Below are 17,959 nucleotides of genomic sequence, written 5' to 3' on the forward strand. Positions count from 1 at the left end.
TTTGTTTAGCATGCACAATTGCAAACAAAAATACACCAGCTTTCTCCACAGCTTAAATATGCGGTGTGCAGAAATGCGCACGGTTAGTCACACCTGCTCAGTTCTATTTCTGATTGTTTTGAGCTTGTGCTAGGGTATAAATAGCTGATAATAACAGTTCTATTCTTCAGTAGCTTCCCTTTGTCTTACTTTGGGATTTGCTGTAGTGAAGTCGTGAAGCATGGCCACAAATACATTCAAGTATTTAAGTATTAACTGAACTGAAATTACCGAAAATAGAGTCCCTGACTGAACTAATATAGCAATGAAGGTGTCACACTCATATAAAAATACAAACTTCTAAATTCTCAGTGGTGATCATATTTTCTGTTTCTGTGCGAGGCAAAGCATTGTGGGAGTAGAAGTACAGGATCTGGTAAACTTCAGACGGGTGGCGTCTCTTACATGCTCCTTTAATTTGCAATGGCACTCTGCTAAATATAATGTCCACAAAATATAATTTCAGTTCGGACCATTTCCACTGTCCTTTTCTGTGCACCACATTTTTAGCAGTTGGAATTTTTGCTCAAACCATGGGTGAAATTTTAAGTGGAGCTAGACATTGTCTGGGTTATTGCAGACGCACACAAAAAGTGGAATAGTTCACCCCAAAATGAAATCTGATTTATGATTCACTCACCCTAATGTTTATATGACCTACTTTCTTCTGTAGAACACGACGGTTCATATTTTTAAAAAGTAAATATTACATGTGTTAAATTCACTCAATTTGTTTATTTTAGTGGGTCCGATGTTTTATTAAATTTTTTTATTCGTTCATTCATTCATTGAACGTTAGTGGCATTGTTTTGAACATTCATTTTATGGACAAAAACTGTTCTGTAAAATGCCTTTTTTCTATAAAAGAATGACTGATGAGTGAAAAATGTACTATTATTATTATTATGTTACATACAGTTAAGAATTAAATAGTTTTATTTTACAAGATAAAAAATTACCAGGCTGGGGAAAAAAAGAATAGGAGGGTCAGACATAGAGATGAGAGATTGGAAAAGAGTGATGAATCTGATGAGTCAGCTTCAAACCACACACATCTCTCACACTCATTCTCTCTGGCATGTCTGAAAGCAGTTGCTGAATTTCTAGAGGATGAGGAATAAAGGCTGAAATAGAGATTCCACAAGTAAAGGCAAAGGCAGTGTCTCTGGTAAAACTGCATAAGTTTTTCCTGGTGAGTCAGAAGCACACCACACTGTTTTACAGATTCAGACAAGAGCGAGAGTTCAGACTGCAGAGACTATGGTCAGCATATTCCATACTTTTATATCAGTACACTGTGAATGTTTCAGGTTACTCAGCTCCTATGGCCTAAATTAGATAGTATAGTCTGCACTGATTGAACAATTCAAAAATCTCTACAGATTCAGTCATTCAGGTGGTGTTTTGGAAACTATATAGGGAGGTTTGAGTGTTATAATGCAGGGAGTGAGATGAACAGGGATGCAAACGTGTAACCTTTCAGCGGAATTTGCCATTTTGAATCCAAAATAGGTCACTTGTCTGATTCATGTACATCCAATGTGTTTTGAGCATTTAGCAATGAGCGTTGTAGCCAATCCCAGCCCAATCAGAGTTGTTTACTTTAGATTAGTCAGAATCCATTCAGTATTCTTAAAACACTGAACGAGTTTTTGCTTTTAAGTTCTACACACTCACAAATCCTCATTATAGCAAACTAAGAATAGACTTGATGCACTGCGAAATGCTTTTCTTAGATTTTTTGTCTTGTTTCCAGCCAAAATAGCTACAAATTCTTCAATCAAGAAGGATTTTCTAGACAAGTAAAAATTATTTTGTTTTCAGAAAAAAATGTCAAAATTAAGTGAAACAAGCTAAATAATCTGCCAATGGGGGACTTATTTTTTTCTGAAAACAAGACAATTTTTACTTGTCTAGAAAATTTAGATATTTTGGCTGGAAACAAGACAGCATCTAAGTAAGAAAAAAAAAGAGATTCATTATGCAGTATGTCGATAACTGGAGTTTTCATATAAGTGAGTTCAGTCAGCCATGTTATAAACGGAGCACTCAGTGCTTGCTTTCTATTATCCAGTCATAATTTGAAAAAAAGGTTGTGTTGTGTTGTGTTGTGTTGTGTTATGTTTCAGAGTTTTAAAGTTTAAGGAGTGACAAACTCTGTTAATTATGGGAGTGAACTAAACTAATTTGTTCTGTTAGCTACTCCTAAAAAAATATGACGACAACATGAACAAGAATAAGAAAAACAAGTCTTTCCCATGCATCAAAAAGGCATCTTTGTCACATTTTCCACCCCTGATGAGTTTACTTTTTGGGATGAATAGACTGGATAGTAATAACATTTTTTAAACATGATTCTCCTTTGTGACTCAAATGGAATCAAATGTTTTCTGAATTCCGTAGTATCTATCCTATAGTATTCGAAATTACAATTTGTGTGTCCCAAATCGTTACCCTGGAAATCCAGAGGTCTGGCGAGAGCACAATTTGAATTGTCTCTGCAAGACACTCTGGCATCGAGCAATGATGCAGGTTACTGCATTACGTAAGCAGTTGTGGGAACCAATCAAATCGGTGTATTTGATGTAGGCGGGCCAGAGGCGAGCTAAGCTGATGATGACAGCGCTGCGATGTCCGAATCATGTAGTAAACTTTGAAAGATCGCTGTCGCTACAGATGAACAACAAGTTGTTTGAAACGGCTTTGGCCGCCACAATGAACGAGTTAGACTTGGCTTTCCATATAAAAGAGGAACAGAAAACCGAAAACTCGAATCGTTCCTTTGCAAGAAGGACGTTTTTGCTGTTTTGCCGACTGGATATGGCAAGAGTTTATCAGTTCACGAGTTCACGCTTACATATAATTAGCCGGAGAATAGTAGTGCATGTTTGGCGTGCTGTCCGGTGAAGGGCTCCGAGCTCGGGAGTAGCCCGAACCCAGAGTACCCCCCAATAGGAGTAGCGAAAACTCGGAGTGATGAGATGGGGTGGTGGAGGTTTACTGATAAACCATCGAGTGAATTGAGGTGAGTCAGCTGTATTTAAACCTATGGCGCTGATTGACTTGTGATGTTTACGCTAAGTATCTGACGCGCTTCTCCCGAACTTTGTTAATGAAACATCGTTTAGCTCTGCTGGTAGCTAAGCGTGTATTGTTGTGATTGGTCGTGGCGTTCTCCAATTGCGTGCAGTTAGAGTTTCAAATGCATGCTTGGTGCCGTCCCTCGAGTTAGGCAGTTTTCATTGCTCGATGATTTTTCCAGGCTACCAAATTGTAGTATGTTGAAACGAATGTTCCAAAGGACTGTTTATTGACCATAACCTGTTGTGCAAGTATTCGATTCAGAACTACAAATACAAATAAACAGTGTTAGAAAACTACAAACATGGCAGATATGCAAGACCGACGGTTACGTAGAGAGGTTTGGATAAAGGGGTTTAAAGGTGCTATAGAATGTATTGATACAATGATTTAAATTGTTCTCTGATATCTACATAGAAGGTATAGGCATAGGAAAGGGCAACAATTCTCCAGAAACGGTTTTAAAGGTCCATTTACAACCCTAGGATTTTTCCCTAGAATGAAATGGTCTGTTATTACCTTATTTGGAAGGTTCATGAATAATAACGCTGAGCTCTGATTGGCTGTTTCACAGAGTGGCTCATTTCAGAGGCTCACACATGGAGGAAAATATATATTTAATCACAGAGCTTGATTCGCTATTAATATGCGGTTGATTGAAACTGACGTTTTGAATGCACGATCATTTTACTTTCACTTTTGTGATCGCATGTGCTCTGTGTAAGGTTATACTACAGCGGCAGTACTTACCACATAAGGTTAGATGCTTGTTAGTGATGCTCAGGATCTGCAAATCATTCGCCATCGTCCGCGCAGTCATCTCTCCGTTTATGTGGTAAGTGAAATCTTATGTACTGCAATATAACAGGCTAACGCTAGCAGTAAGCTAACCATGTCCCTTCAGTGGCTCGCCTTATTTTATTTTATTAGAACACCTTATTTGTTTTCCTTGCCTTTCTGAGTAAGTTACAGACACCAATCCCTGCACTTAACATCTCCTGCACAACCTGGAACATAACATTTATTCCTGTGATCTGCCATTTTCACTATTGTCATACAGTTTTCCATTCTATGGCACCTTTAAGTGATCAAGTGTCTTCATTCAAAACCACACTTCATTCGCTCCAACGTAATGCATATTTACACTGTCTGTATCGTTCCCTATGCCCTATATAGTGTACAACATGCCATTTACCGTACAGAAAATACAAATTCTGTAAACAAGTGACCGACTTCAGCCGCAGCTTCAGTGTCTATTTATAATGTAGGTGGCTGGACGCTTCTGATTCTAGAGAGCATCTGATTGGACAGAAAGTTTGACGAGAAGCTGAAGTGCAGGGTGATGTCATCAAAATAGTTGATAATCGATGCCTATATCTTTCATATGCTTACAGATAACCTTAAGGCTAACATATTCATACTAAAGGCCAAAAACTTGATTTCATTGGGACTTTAAGTGATTAATAATCAAGATCTAAGTTGATGAAAACATATATTTAATTATTTCCGCATTATACTACATCTGCAACAACACTGTGAACTTTTATAAACATATGTTTGGTCATTAACTTTTAAATCATTGTGTAAACACATAAGGAGAGTTTTAAAGTTTTTACGTTTTTTAAAGAAGTCTCTTCTGCTCACCAAGCCTGCGTTTATTTGATCCACAGTACAACAAAAAGAGTACAATTTTGAAATATTTTTTCAATTTAAAATAACTGTTTTCTTTTTGAATATATTTTAAAATGTAATTTATTTCTGTGATTTCAAAGCGGAATTACAGTCACATAATTCTTCAGAAATCATTCTAATATTCTTATTTGCTGCTCAAAATACATTTATTATTATTATGTTGAAAACAGCTGAGTAAAATTTTTTCAGGTTTCTTTGATGAATAGAGCATTCAGAAGAACAGCATTTATCTGAAATAGAAATCTTTTGTAACATTATAAATGTCTTTATCATTACTTTTGATCAATTTAACGCATAAATGAAAATGAAAAAAATTGTTAAATGAAAAAAAAATATATATTGACTCCAAGCTTTTATGTGGTATTTTATATTAACTTTTATTTAGCTTTTATATGGTATTTGGAATGGTAATGTCACAAAAGCTTTTTATTTTAGATAAATGCTGATCTTTGGATCTTTCTATTCATCAAAGAATCCTGAAAATGTACTCAACTGTTTTAAATAATAATAATATCAATATTTAAATAGGATCTGAAGGATAGTGTGACACTAAAGACTGGAGTAATGATGCAGAAAATTGTGCTTTGATCACAGGAATAAATTACATTTCGAAATATATTCAAATAGAAAGCAGTTATTTTAAATAGTAAAAACATTTCACAATATTACTGTTTTTGCTGTGTTTTGGATCAATTAAATGCAGGCTTGTTGAGCAGAAGAGAATTCTTTAAAAAAAAAAAAACATGAAAAATATTTTTGACTGGTAGTGTACATTATTTTGAACATATGTATTTTAAAGCAACTAGTGTCAGTTTATTCTGTAACCATTAAACTAGTCCATTCCATTCTAAACATAACTTAATTATAATCATAAAACATCTACTGACTTCTGGCTTGCATGAATATAGTGGTTTCCATTGAGACTTTGTCATAATTTTAATTGAACCGGCAAAAGGAAGTGAACATGACTTTCTTTTGACTTCTTAAGCAGGAAGCTTCAGGGAGGACCATAAGCTTGTTTGATCTCAATAAGAGCTCCTCACACAATAGAAGGTCTTGCTCTGTTTTAAAGCTACTGTTGCACCGTTGCATCTATGAGCGTGCGTGCGTGAGTGCCTGCGCCAGTGCGTGCGTGCGTGCTGGAAGAGACGAGGATCAGGGACGCCTGTTGATGGGGCTTGTTGGAATTACCATAACAGAACGGACTCATTGTCTTCTCCTTTCACAACATCATGTCCCACAATAGCGGCTTTCAAACGGCCCCACTACTTAATGAAGACCTCTAATGATATGCTAACGGCGCGCCGTTTTAATTACAGTTTAAAGTAGTTAAGTACCCAACAATGTCTTAGGCTACAGCCAAATGAGCAGTATTCGAACTCACTCTCACTTTTAGATGATTCTGACTCCGCTTAGAAAAAAGAAAAATAACTTTCATACTTAAGACTAATTCAGAATATTTTTTTAGCAAACTTTAAAATAAACGCGTATTTAATCGGTGATGCGTAATACGCACTTTCGCGCGCATTGGTAAGATATATATATTTTTATTTTTAATGAATTTGGAATTAATAATAATTTTATAATTGTAATTATTTTTAAAAATTGAGTTCTTATTAATTTAATGTGTAGCCTATCATCGAGAATTCATTTTGGAGTATCTGAATTTAATCCCTAAATGAAAATTTTGTGAAAATGACAAGAAGTGACACCTATGGAATTAAGAAGAGAAACTCACTTTCTGCTTTAGTCTACTGCCTGCACAATAATATTTTAGGAGCGTAATACACGTTTTCCTCTGTAAATAAAATAATAACCTAACTTGAGGATATGAAATCAAAACATTGTTTGGTTTTAATGATTTGCAATTATCCTGAATACTACTTTTATCTAATTTTGGAAGTTCTAACTTGTCAGCACGGCTCTGATTTATTCATAAATAGATTTTTGACCCACAAAAAAAAAAAAAGAAAGAAAGAAAGAAACCTGCTCATATTTTATTGAATCGGATTACACCATTTGGCGTTATTTTTTATTCGTTTAAAAGAAGTCTCAGAAGAATCCTTTAGCTATTTGGCGTTGTTGGTCATGTAATGCTTATAATGTATTGTTGAATGCTTAAGTTATTTTATACTCTTTTGTATTATTGTCACTAATTTTATAATGTGTAATTCTCTGTGGCAACAACAGTCTCGGATATAAACAATCATGTCTTTAAAGTAGGCTTTGGAAATTGAAAAGTAGCTCCACCTCCCCGTCTAAAGCAGCGAAAGCCCACCTGAGGCTGTCCTGGGCGGGGAGGTGGAGCCTTCTCCCAGCCTCCCATTCCTAAACAGTGAATCAGTCTGTTCATTCACATTCACACGCGGGCCAGCCAGTTCGCAGGCGTTTCAAACACAGCTCTCTCCGGTGGAGTGAGGAATTTTTTCCCCCTGAGCAGACAGGAAAGGAAATCAGTCATGGATTTATGTTTTTTCTATTTGGTCTTCGGACCTTCTATAAACGTTATTTAGCTCGGAGGAACTTATTTTTATTTATATTATTTTCCGAAATCGGCTCTTATTGGAATACTATGCGAGCTTCACTGTGATGTTGGAATAAAACGAAGCGGACTCGTGAAGCACATCGCAGCGGGACTACCGCGATTTATAGAAAACACAACATGATCCTTACTCGTAAGTAGGCCTACTTATGTTTGATTATACATTCTTTGAGGAAAAGATGTTTGTCTATTGAGGTTTTTATTTGTTTATTTATTTGTCTTAAGCCCTTCAGACGGGGTATCCATTCCAATCACTTTTCATTAGTAACTTCTTTCTTTTCGTGGTCATTTGGAGGCACCAAAATCACAATGGATTATTAGTTCAAATGCTGCTAAGTCGATACAAGAATGACACATCGCATCCTAAACGACAGCAATAATAGTTTAACTGGTTGACTTGACTTGAAGTGAATCTGAGAAGATAAGACTATTCATAATATCATACTGAAGAGTTGTATTTATTTGTTGTTTATGATGTCCATTGTAACGGATAACTGTTTTAATAGATGTAGTATAGCCTACTAATGCAACACGGTTTGGTAGTAATAATCCTCCAGTAAATTTCAGTCAGATGATCTTCAGACCTTGCCTGACAGAAGTTATCAAACTGTATTTTGAATTTGCCTGTAACAGCTATTGCGTTGCTTATGGATTTATATTCTTGTAACTATGTCTGTTCCTGTTGCATTTATAAGAAACAAACTGAGCTGGTCACCGAAAGGTTGTCGGTTCGCACCCTGCAAAGAGTCACCACTCAACTATTATAGTGGCAGTTATAATAGCATTATACCGTAACTTAACATGTTAAGATGTAGAAGCGGATATGTTACGTTGGATATGGAATGAGTGGAGTGCTCTATAATTTTCATCTCTCTTAGTTATTCCGCTTTAAATTTCCATCTCTTCCTAAAGCTAGGAGTTTAAGAGTGCAATTATTTGGGTGGTGCGTGAGATACATTTCACGAGTTGCCGGCGCTCCAGGCTGTCCGATAAGTAATCTCCCTTTGCGCTCCCCGAATCTCGACACGTATCCATTGGATTTACATGGATTTCATAGTGTTCAGAGATAAGATTTCGTCAGTGTTGGTATGCATTTCCATTCAGTCTAAATGCAGAGTGTTGGAGAAGTTGTGCTATAATCTGGCACTGCCAAAGAGCGCGTAAAGAGCGCGCTGTTCTCCTCTGAAGGGGCATTCGTGCATGTTTTCTTGTCTTGAAGACTAAGGGTTTTAAAATTATCCAGTGTATTTTTACAACGGTGTTTTCAAATAGTCCTTCATTAGCTACATTTAGATTAATTCAATAGCCAAAACCAGATTAAAAGTTAGCCAGAATGCGCTAAAAGGACACTGAATGGCCTGAGGAGGTCACCATAGCAACACTTCGTTTCTTTAGTCTTCTGTTAGGATCAATATCGGACCAACACTAAAAACAAGAAAAAGTACAAGCATTATCTGCTTATTTATAGATTTACACATCACAAATGTTATCTCATTTTATCTCACTAGACTAAATGTGTGACCCTGGACCACAAAACCATTCATAAGGGTCATTTTTTTTATCTGAAATGTATGGTTTGTTAGGATAGGACAGTATATGTTTGAGATACAACTATTTGAAAATCTGGAATCTGAGGGTGGAAAAAAAAAAAAAAAAATTTGAGAAAATTGCGTTTACAGTTGTCCAAATGAAGTTCTTAGCAATGCATAATACAAATCAAAAATTAACTTCTGATATATTTATGTTAGGAAATTTACTAAATATCTGAATGGAACATTATTTTTACCTAATATACTTATGATTTTTGGCATAAAAGAACAATCAATCATTTTGACCCATACAATGTCTTGTTGGTTATTGCTACAAATATACCCATGCTGGTTTTGTGGTCCAGGGTCACATATAGCCTATCTATAGCCAGAATTTCACTCTGTTGCATAATTGATCTCATAAGAATTGCAACTTACTTTTTGCACGCCAAAAAAGCTCTAGCTTTAGGAGATTCTGCGTCTGACTTTTTTTTTTTTTTTGTCTTCTATCTAAACAGTGGTTGATAAACTTGGGGTCATGTTAACTCCAGGCAATTAAGCAGTAACCAGTCAATGGCCATCAGTTAGGAGTCAAAGAAAAGAATAGCATGCTTAAAACATGTCACTTTGAAGTTGATATACATTCAGCTCCTGATAATCTACAGTCATGGTGTTTGAGCATGATGCACTCACAAATAAAAGAGCTTTGAGACTCGAACACACATTCTTAAACACTCTATATGGCTCCAAATCCACTGAAACCTTTATATAAAAAAAAATCTGGAAGTGTAGACAGGTTTGCAGCCACAAATCTGCTTTATTGCCTTCTGGAAACAGTGATTGCTGGGTCTCATTTCTTTCAACTAGTTGCTGTTGCTTTAAGATCGGATGGTGCATTAGAAGCCCTCTGTCATATTAGAGGAGGGTCTCTCTTTCTTCACCTCTTTAAGTAATCGTTTGATCATAGATGGAATGGATAGGGTGGCATATCATTGAGCGTATCTAATCATCTGACCCGAGATCAGCCTTGCGTTACACAAAGTGTCCAGTCACCAGACCTGGCCAAGCTGGCTCCAGGTCAGTGATAGCTAATGTTTAAATCTGTCAGAAAGTCTGAGACAGACATAAATGGACCCATCTGGCCAAAGTGTGTGTAGGTGGCTGGAAGAGTGGTGTTGAGTGACTGTGGTGATGGGGTAACCCCATGATCCCCTGTGTCTGTGGCCAGATGGAGGGGATCTTCTCATTTTCAGAGCTACCTGACTCTCTCTCTCCACCCCCATATGTCTGTAGAAAGCCATGCCCAAAAATATGATATGCGTGATCCTCAACAAATGATGTATGACCGCTTGATCTGCAGATTTGAAGTGTACGTGTGGAAAGATGAAAGATAAAGAGCTCAGTGTCTTAGAGGCACTTTAGCAAATAGGACATCAGGTCACATGAATCGCTGATAAAATTCCTGCTAGTTCCGCTCAAAGACTAGATATTGATGGTTGTGTGCTATTCATTTGAAACAGGGCCTCTGTAAGTAGCATAACATTGAGCTTCAAAAGCCTTCAAATTAATCCACATCCACTTCAAGCTATGAAATGAATTTGGATTCACATCTTCACGGTTCCATGAAGAACCTTTAAATCCATATTTTTAAGAGTGTTGGATTCTGCTCCTATACCAGAGAGATATATCCACAAATACTTGCTAACGCACACACACATTCATACACACAAGTTCCACCACCTCCCTCCCATGCTGAGGAACCATCGGCCAGCGATTGTGAGAACTTCCTGTGGCAGGAAAAAGAGGAAGAGGAGGAAGAAGAAAGGGAGGAGGAAGGGTAATTTTAGAAGAGGCAAAAAAGGTTCAGCCAGCAGGAATTCAACTTTGGCCGGGTCATGGGACGTTCTCCTAAGAGATTGCGTCTGACTGTCTTTCTTTGGGTCTGGAGTCTGTAGTCTGCCTCTTTGTCTTGTCTGTTTCTTTTTCAGTTTTTTTTTTTAAGTTTCCCCTCTCTCTCGTCAACATAAATCAATATTTCATTCATTTAATACAAACGGAAGCTTTAGGTGGAATGAATACTGTCCGCTTTGATAAAAGGAGAAAACATACAGGCATGTTTCTGTGACGGATGCCGCCCAGACATCCTGTGTGCTCGACTCAGGTCACCGTGGCATTGCAGAGGTCACAGGTCATGCATCCACTAGATGGCTGGCACCAAGATATGAAGCAGATGGATTGTAGATTAAGGCTGATAGAAATAGGAAACGAGATGGGAGGGGCTGGTGATGACTGTTAGTTCCCTTATATTTGCACTAAATCAAAACTATAGGATGAAAGAATGGGGTTTTCAGGAAAAGAAAGAGAAGAAAAAAACTTTGATTCTTAATGATGTCACTTTGTTCCATAACAACTATTTATATTAGTAACTGTTGCTGAATTAATTTAGGTGACCCATGACTTGCGTAATAATTCACATTTATGAACTAATGGCACATGTAGGCCTTCTGGGATATTTTTTGGCTTGGAAACATGCTGTGTGTCATATAAAAAGGAAAGAGTGCTAGAACGTCCAACTCTGTGAAGTAACACTGACGTCAGTCTGGCTTTTGACACAATGTTAGTTCAGTTACTCAATCTGATGTGTTTGTAACTAAAATTTATAGTTTCCTTTAAATATAAACGCATGTACCGTACAATCAAGAAAGAATCAAAGGCTGTTTACTTTACAGGGGAGGTTCAACCTATTTCACATTCTCTCTGAGGTCGAACGTTCGACATTCCGTGTGTGTGTTACAGGATGTAAGGCGTTCTCTGTGTTTGTGTTGGCGCTGAAGGCCTCCATTATCTGGCCTTGAACAAAAGGAGGTGTGTCCTCCAAAGTGTCCATGGCAACTGTGAAATGAGCCGCTCTTATTGGCTTCCCGTCGGCCTCGGAAAGGCAAGGGAAGTGTGGTCGCCGCCTGGCCTGGGGATCCGCACAGACTTGCGGGGAGAACACAGGATGCGACGTGCGCACACAACACAAACACAAACTCTATGCTTGCGGCCTATGTTCGAACCTTAAGCGCGGATGTGTTTATGGGTTTGAATGCTGAGATGGCGCAAAAACAGTGTGTCAACAGCCAGAGCTCATCTGTGTGACATCCAGCAGTGTTAGAGAGTGTAGTTGTGTGTTTGAATGTCTTTTGGGTGTACAGCTGTAATGACTGTATCCTTAGTTCTACCTGATCTCATGACGAAAACGTATCTGTGGGAACTTTTCCGAAATGATGCGAAAGACATACAATAAGTACATATGACTGCAGTTTCCAACAGAAATGAAAAAAAAAAAAAACCAATAGTCGTTTTTGTACACAGTTATGATTACAGCTCCATTTGTTTCGCTTTCCGGATGTAACAAGCTTGCTCGGTAGCTCATCCGGCATGGAATTGGACTTAGAATGCGGAATCCTTGGTTACGAATCTCGTGAAAAACATGACTCGTGATGAAAGAGCTGAAAGGTGAAAGATCGAAAAACAAGCTAAAATGGCATTGCGATTGCATTTTTCCTCTATTGAGTAGGTTTAGGTTTTGTGCAAATGGTACGTTATTTTAAAACGTCACGGAGCTTTAGAGTTAAAGTGCCACTCAATGGAGATTTCACGTCAGAACTGCAGTGTCACGTACTAAAATCATGTCAAAAAAACATACCACATGTATGTTCATCTGTTCCGAACATAACCGAACACTCTTTTAGCACAACTCAGTGGACATTTCAGTGACTATTTCACAAAATGTACATGGTGGTATTATTTCACGTCTTGCGAAAAAATTCCCACGGGTACATTTTAGTGATGAGATTAGGTTGCCTTAGTGAGTTTACCCATAGGAATGAAAGGTCTCCAATCAGATCTTCCATTCTTAGAGACACCCCAAGAGTACACATTTTGAAAGTTTCCTTTTTCAGGTCTTGGAGTGTCTATCAATGAGTTCATGAGTTGATTCAAGTGGGTTTGATCAGGAAGATTTCGAAAATGTATAGTATTGGGGTGCCTCCAGGACTAGGGTTGGGAAACACTGTCTTCAACGCTTCTCCTGAGAAAAGAGCATGGTAATCTCACACGTCTCTGCATGATTTTCAGATGCCGTCTCTGGTTAGAAAGAGTTACAGTTGGTGTCAGACAGGCACCTGTGTGATAGCATCCCATTGTAATCTGGCTGGGGGGACACCTTCGATGAAAAGAAAAGGCCAGTCGGTGAGACACTGCCATGGAGCCTGTGTGTGTTTGTGTCTCTCCATCATTTACATTTAAATACATACAGTCCTCTAACATTCTTGCAGCTGGATGGTCTTCAGTGGTGCCTGCCCGCTGCAAACACACACATACAATCTATACTCACACACATAAACTCTCACAGGAAGCCACAGCGCTCATTACAGACCATTCCAGAAAAGTGTGTCATTATTTTAAGTGTAGGACATTCCTCAAAGTTCATGACCTCCAAAAAGTGTTTTCGGGCAAAATTCTGTCATTCGCGTGAAAGGAATCCCATCATGTGCGTGTGGATTCTTGAGATACAGTTGCATGTGTGCAGTTGAGTCAGATTGCTTCTGTTATTTTTGCATTGCTGTTTCTTCTGCTTCTCTCCACCGGCAGAGGACCTCCCTTATCGCGTGCCTTTGTTGTTGTCATGTGTGCCGTCACTCTCACGCTTGTTCGAGTGGGGAGTCACGTATCTCTGCTAGCAGAGTCAGAGCCTGTGTCCTTTCCTCTGGGCAAAGCAGGCAGGGCAGTGTCTTTCTCTCACGTCTCTTTCAGCAGGCCCCCCCTAATCCCCGGCCTCCTTTTCTTTTGGTTGAAATGATGGGGAACCCATCTCAGGTGGTCTTTCAGTTGTGCAAGGCATCATCGCAATCATTGCAATTAGAATAATTGGAATTTTAGGAGTCGGGAATGTGCGCAATTAGCCATTGAGAAAAGCGAGAGGTCCCTCTCTACTGATTACGACCTATTGTGAGCTGTAATTGTGTAGATTCTGTTTGTGATAGACCATAGCAGGGCTGGTGGAGAGTTGGATTAGCTGTGTTACACCTTTAGAGGGCGCTAATAGGGTCTCTGTAGCACTTGAACACAAATCCAAAAGACTTTAGATGCTTCTTATTAAAACAGGATAGTCCCCCTGGAGCAACCTGAGGTTAAGTGCCTCGCTCAAGGGCACAATGGTTATCAGGAATGATTGCGATCTCAGTAACTCGCCAGTTCCTGCGTCATGCCTGCTTGAGTTCAGTTCAGCAATCTTTGAGATCCTTATCTGCCCATTCACCATCACATAGTCCAATAAACAAAAACTTGGCATATTAACTTTCTGGGACTGCTGAAGAGCTTTTGCAATTTTACACCTCACCTTGGAAAATTTTAAGCAAGTATTTACACGGAGCGAGTGTTGCTAGTCAAAGAATCATCTTGAGTGACAGAATCGCAGTTAAACTTCTAATTCTGACACGTTGCTGTGTGAAACAACACGTGGAGCTCTAAAAGGAGTCAAGATGCCTTCATTGGTGTTTGCCATTTGGCGTATGGCGTCTAAAGGGCCGTTCAAAGTTAATGGACAGGGATGTGGCACCTCTTCACCGCCCCAACAACAGTTCTAACCACTTTGGATGGCCACTTAGCACTGCGGTCTCAAACATTACACTATAGTGCCATGTTGAGTGTTTCCACTCAAAGATTTGGTTATGAATGCTTCGCACAAGGTGATTTTTGTTGATTTATTTGTTTGTCTCTCTCTCTCTTACAGAAATTGAGGCGAAGGAGGCGTGTACATGGCTGAGGGCTGCAGGTTTTCCACAATATGCTCAGCTTTATGAAGGTAGGCCACTTGTCTAGGACACATTAATGACTTACCAAATGCATTCTATTTTTTTTCCCGCTCAATCTCAAAGAGGCACCTAAGGTGAGTTAATGATTAGGCAGAGGTGGCATTATCTGTTTATATAAGAAGTGTTATATAAAACTCAGACAATCATATATCAGATAACACCACACCTTAGGTGTCCAACATCACACACTTCTAACCTACTGACTCCAGCCGTTGTGCCACGTGAAAGGGGTGTGTTATCCATGTCAGAAATCTGAGTGTCGTAATTGCCCCACTATAGATAAGAGAGAGCCAGTACAGTAAGGTAAAGGTCTTCAGGAAGGCAATAAAATAATCATGTTATCCCTTGCTCATTGGTACAGACTCACGTACACACACATTGGAAAGCTGTTTGGCCTTGAAAAGTTAATAGAGTTCTGAGTTTCCCGCCAAAAAATTAATTAGCCTTTGAGTTATTAAAAACTCAGTTAATAAAGACAGTCTGAGTGCTCTGAGGGTTGCTGAGTGCCTATTGTGATTCCTGCACCCCCTTCCTACACACACACACACACACACCTCCCGCTGTTGAGCGCTGCAGTATTGCAGCTGTGTTTGTTTGGCTGGCTAAGACGTACTTCCTCTACCTTTTCAACACCGGAGGAGGGGAGGTTTGTATGCATATGTGTGTGTGTGTGTGTGTGTGTGTGTGTATGTGTATATGTATGATAGAGGGCAGGCACACATTCCCCTTGGTGCCAACAGCCCCCTTTCCACACTTAATAAACTTCAACATGTTTATTGGGTCTCTGTTTATATTAAATTTCTTTCCAGTTCATTTCTGTTCTCTCTTTTTTTAGACGGTCAATTCCCGATTGAGATTTCCTCAGTTACCAGAGATCATGACTTCTTAGATCAAGATGCCATAGAAGCCCTGTGCAGGTGAGACATGTGCATTTACCAAAATGAAGATCTGAGCAGATTTTGATGATGTACGGACTCATTAGCTTAGAATAGTTTAAAGAAAAAAAGAGAAAGTGAAGGTCTCTTCACTCAGAGAAGGGTCCATCAGAGACCAGCTGGAGCTCACAGACATCTGGAGGCCATTTTCTGGTGCCAGCCCCCTGATGCAGACAAACACACATTCCCCCCTAACTCAGGGTCACATGACACCAACCAGGTGGCTTCTGGGATAAGCTTTCCGTCTCTTTTGTTGTATTGTTGTCGCCACTCCAGATTTCTGCCTCCTTTTTTCTTTTCTTCCTTTTTTATTCCCTGTCCGTCTGTCTTCCTCCTTAATCTGAAGTTTTCCCTCAGCAGCTCATTATCGGGCTCGGCTCCCACCTCTCTCATCCTCTTCTCATCTTTTTTTTCTGTCTCCATCTATCTCAGTCTGTATCTTTATCTCTTGGTTATCCCCTCTCCGCCCCCCTCCTCTCTCTCTGTCTCTGTCCAGGGTTTTGACTCTGGCAAAGTCTGTTTGTAGGCTAATGACTGGATTTAGTCTTTGTTTGCGACCCCATGGTTCTTTTCAAGCTATCTGCTTGAAAAACGACTGCCACTGTTTCACTCATTTATCTGTGTGTGTGTATTGCAGGAGACTGAACACCCTAAACAAGTGCGCTCTTATGAGATTAGAGATCACCCCTCAAAGAAAAAGAGTAAGTGTCTTGTCCCTTTTTTTATTTTGCTAAATCATTTCACTCTTAAGTGTGTGTAACTCATGTGTCAGTTAATTAGAAGGAAGGTCTTGTTTTCTTATCATTTTCAAGCCCTAAGGGCAGTGCAGTATGGCTTTTATGTCCACATAAAGGGCTTCGTTAGCTCCCATCCTACTTCTGATTTTCTTTACTCCTGTTTGTCATGTTTTTCTCACCATACGCATTCTAAAACTCCCCTCCATACCATAAAAGGAAGAAAATGCACACTCTGCCGGGCGGTTGTTGGTCACTCTGTCAGTGCAGTTTAAGAATGAGCATGTATAGTCTAAGACTGCCCCAAAGCCATGGCTCAAACTACATGCAGGTCGAGAATGCAACAACAAACAATCCAACTATGTAACCACAACAGGGAGCTTAGGAAGATAATCGTCATGTCAGACTGCAGCTTCTTTTTCTGCTCTTAAAACTTGTAAGTCTGAACAATGGCAGCCTTGTCAAGTGTGCGTCCTGTTAAGAAAGCTGATGACCCTTTAGTGTCATCTTGTGTTGATGGAGTCAAAGGTAGAGGTCAGGAGATGACTTGAGGAAGTGATCTGCCCTTTTCAAACATACAAGCAGAAACCATTCCTGGAATGCATTGATCTGTTCAGGTGGCCTCTGTAGGGTCCTCCTCTGTTTCTTGTCTTCCTGTCCATAAGGCTTATTTTAAAGTGAAAATAGTCTTTTTGAATTAATAGCGGATTTTCTGGTGGGCAGTGAAGGAACATTGCACACCAGGTCTTCATTCCTTCTGATCAAAGGCTTGCCCCCGGGGGCTATAAAATAACAACCCAAGTTTTACGGACTTTCGTCGCCTCCGTTATTATGAACCGTGAAGGAGACACCTCTGAATCCCGCGACCCCCTGGTAACCAGCCAACTAGTTTTGCTTTTACTGATTTGTGAGGGCTCCAGGACCTAAGCTGATATCAACTAACTCAACTAGGGGTGTAAAACTGTCAACCAGTTTTATACTCTAGAATTACTTAATTAACTCCCTAATCTCTTTAGGAAATAACATAATTATTTCAAACTATTTTAACAGGCTGTGAAATCTACAGCTATAATTGGCAATAGAGATCTGGCATTGCGAGACAAACATGTAGCTCTCAAATATTTTCACCTCCCGTCCAACCCTTTTGTCCAGGAGTCCCATCACGGGAGACGTGGTTCTCCAGGCTTGCTTGAGGTGATTGCATTGATGGGGGATGGGACCAGACCTGCCCTCTCAGGCTAGGGTGTGAACCCTGAGAGCTGGCCTGGAATTTTGTGTCCACCACCCCCTTCCTTCCATCCCTACCACCCTCAGGGAGGAGATAGATTAACCCGAGTAAGGAGAGGGGGAATGGTGAACATGTGACTGTGCTGTGACATGGCTAAGCCAACCACAATAACAGTTTTTCCTTTAGTGGACCCTGGTTTCATGCATATGACAAATTATCAAGCCCAAGAGGCTTGTAAGAGCAAGGGAATGAATTAGATCAATCTGACACTAAAAAACTTTGATTCTTTGTTGCTGATTTAGGGTCACATCTTCACTT

At 39.4% G+C, this 17,959-nt stretch overlaps 1 protein-coding gene across 2 annotated transcripts in view; it reads left to right on the forward strand.

Moving 5' to 3' along the window:
• The window catches only part of dlc1 (DLC1 Rho GTPase activating protein), a 137,352-nt gene that overhangs the window by 103,068 nt on the left and 16,325 nt on the right, over positions 1 to 17,959 (forward strand). Inside the window, exons 1-4 of one of the 2 annotated variants that reach the window (XM_073841575.1) lie at positions 7,184 to 7,487; positions 14,663 to 14,734; positions 15,580 to 15,661; positions 16,317 to 16,380. In XM_073841575.1, coding sequence (XP_073697676.1) covers positions 7,475 to 7,487; positions 14,663 to 14,734; positions 15,580 to 15,661; positions 16,317 to 16,380 — 231 coding nt within the window. In that variant the 5' untranslated portion in view covers positions 7,184 to 7,474. Of the gene's footprint in view, positions 1 to 7,183; positions 7,488 to 14,662; positions 14,735 to 15,579; positions 15,662 to 16,316; positions 16,381 to 17,959 lie in introns of those variants that run through there. The other variant, XM_073841574.1, reaches the window with a different exon arrangement.

This window comes from Garra rufa, chromosome 6 (assembly GCF_049309525.1).
Source record: "Garra rufa chromosome 6, GarRuf1.0, whole genome shotgun sequence".
Lineage (NCBI taxonomy): Eukaryota > Metazoa > Chordata > Actinopteri > Cypriniformes > Cyprinidae > Garra > Garra rufa.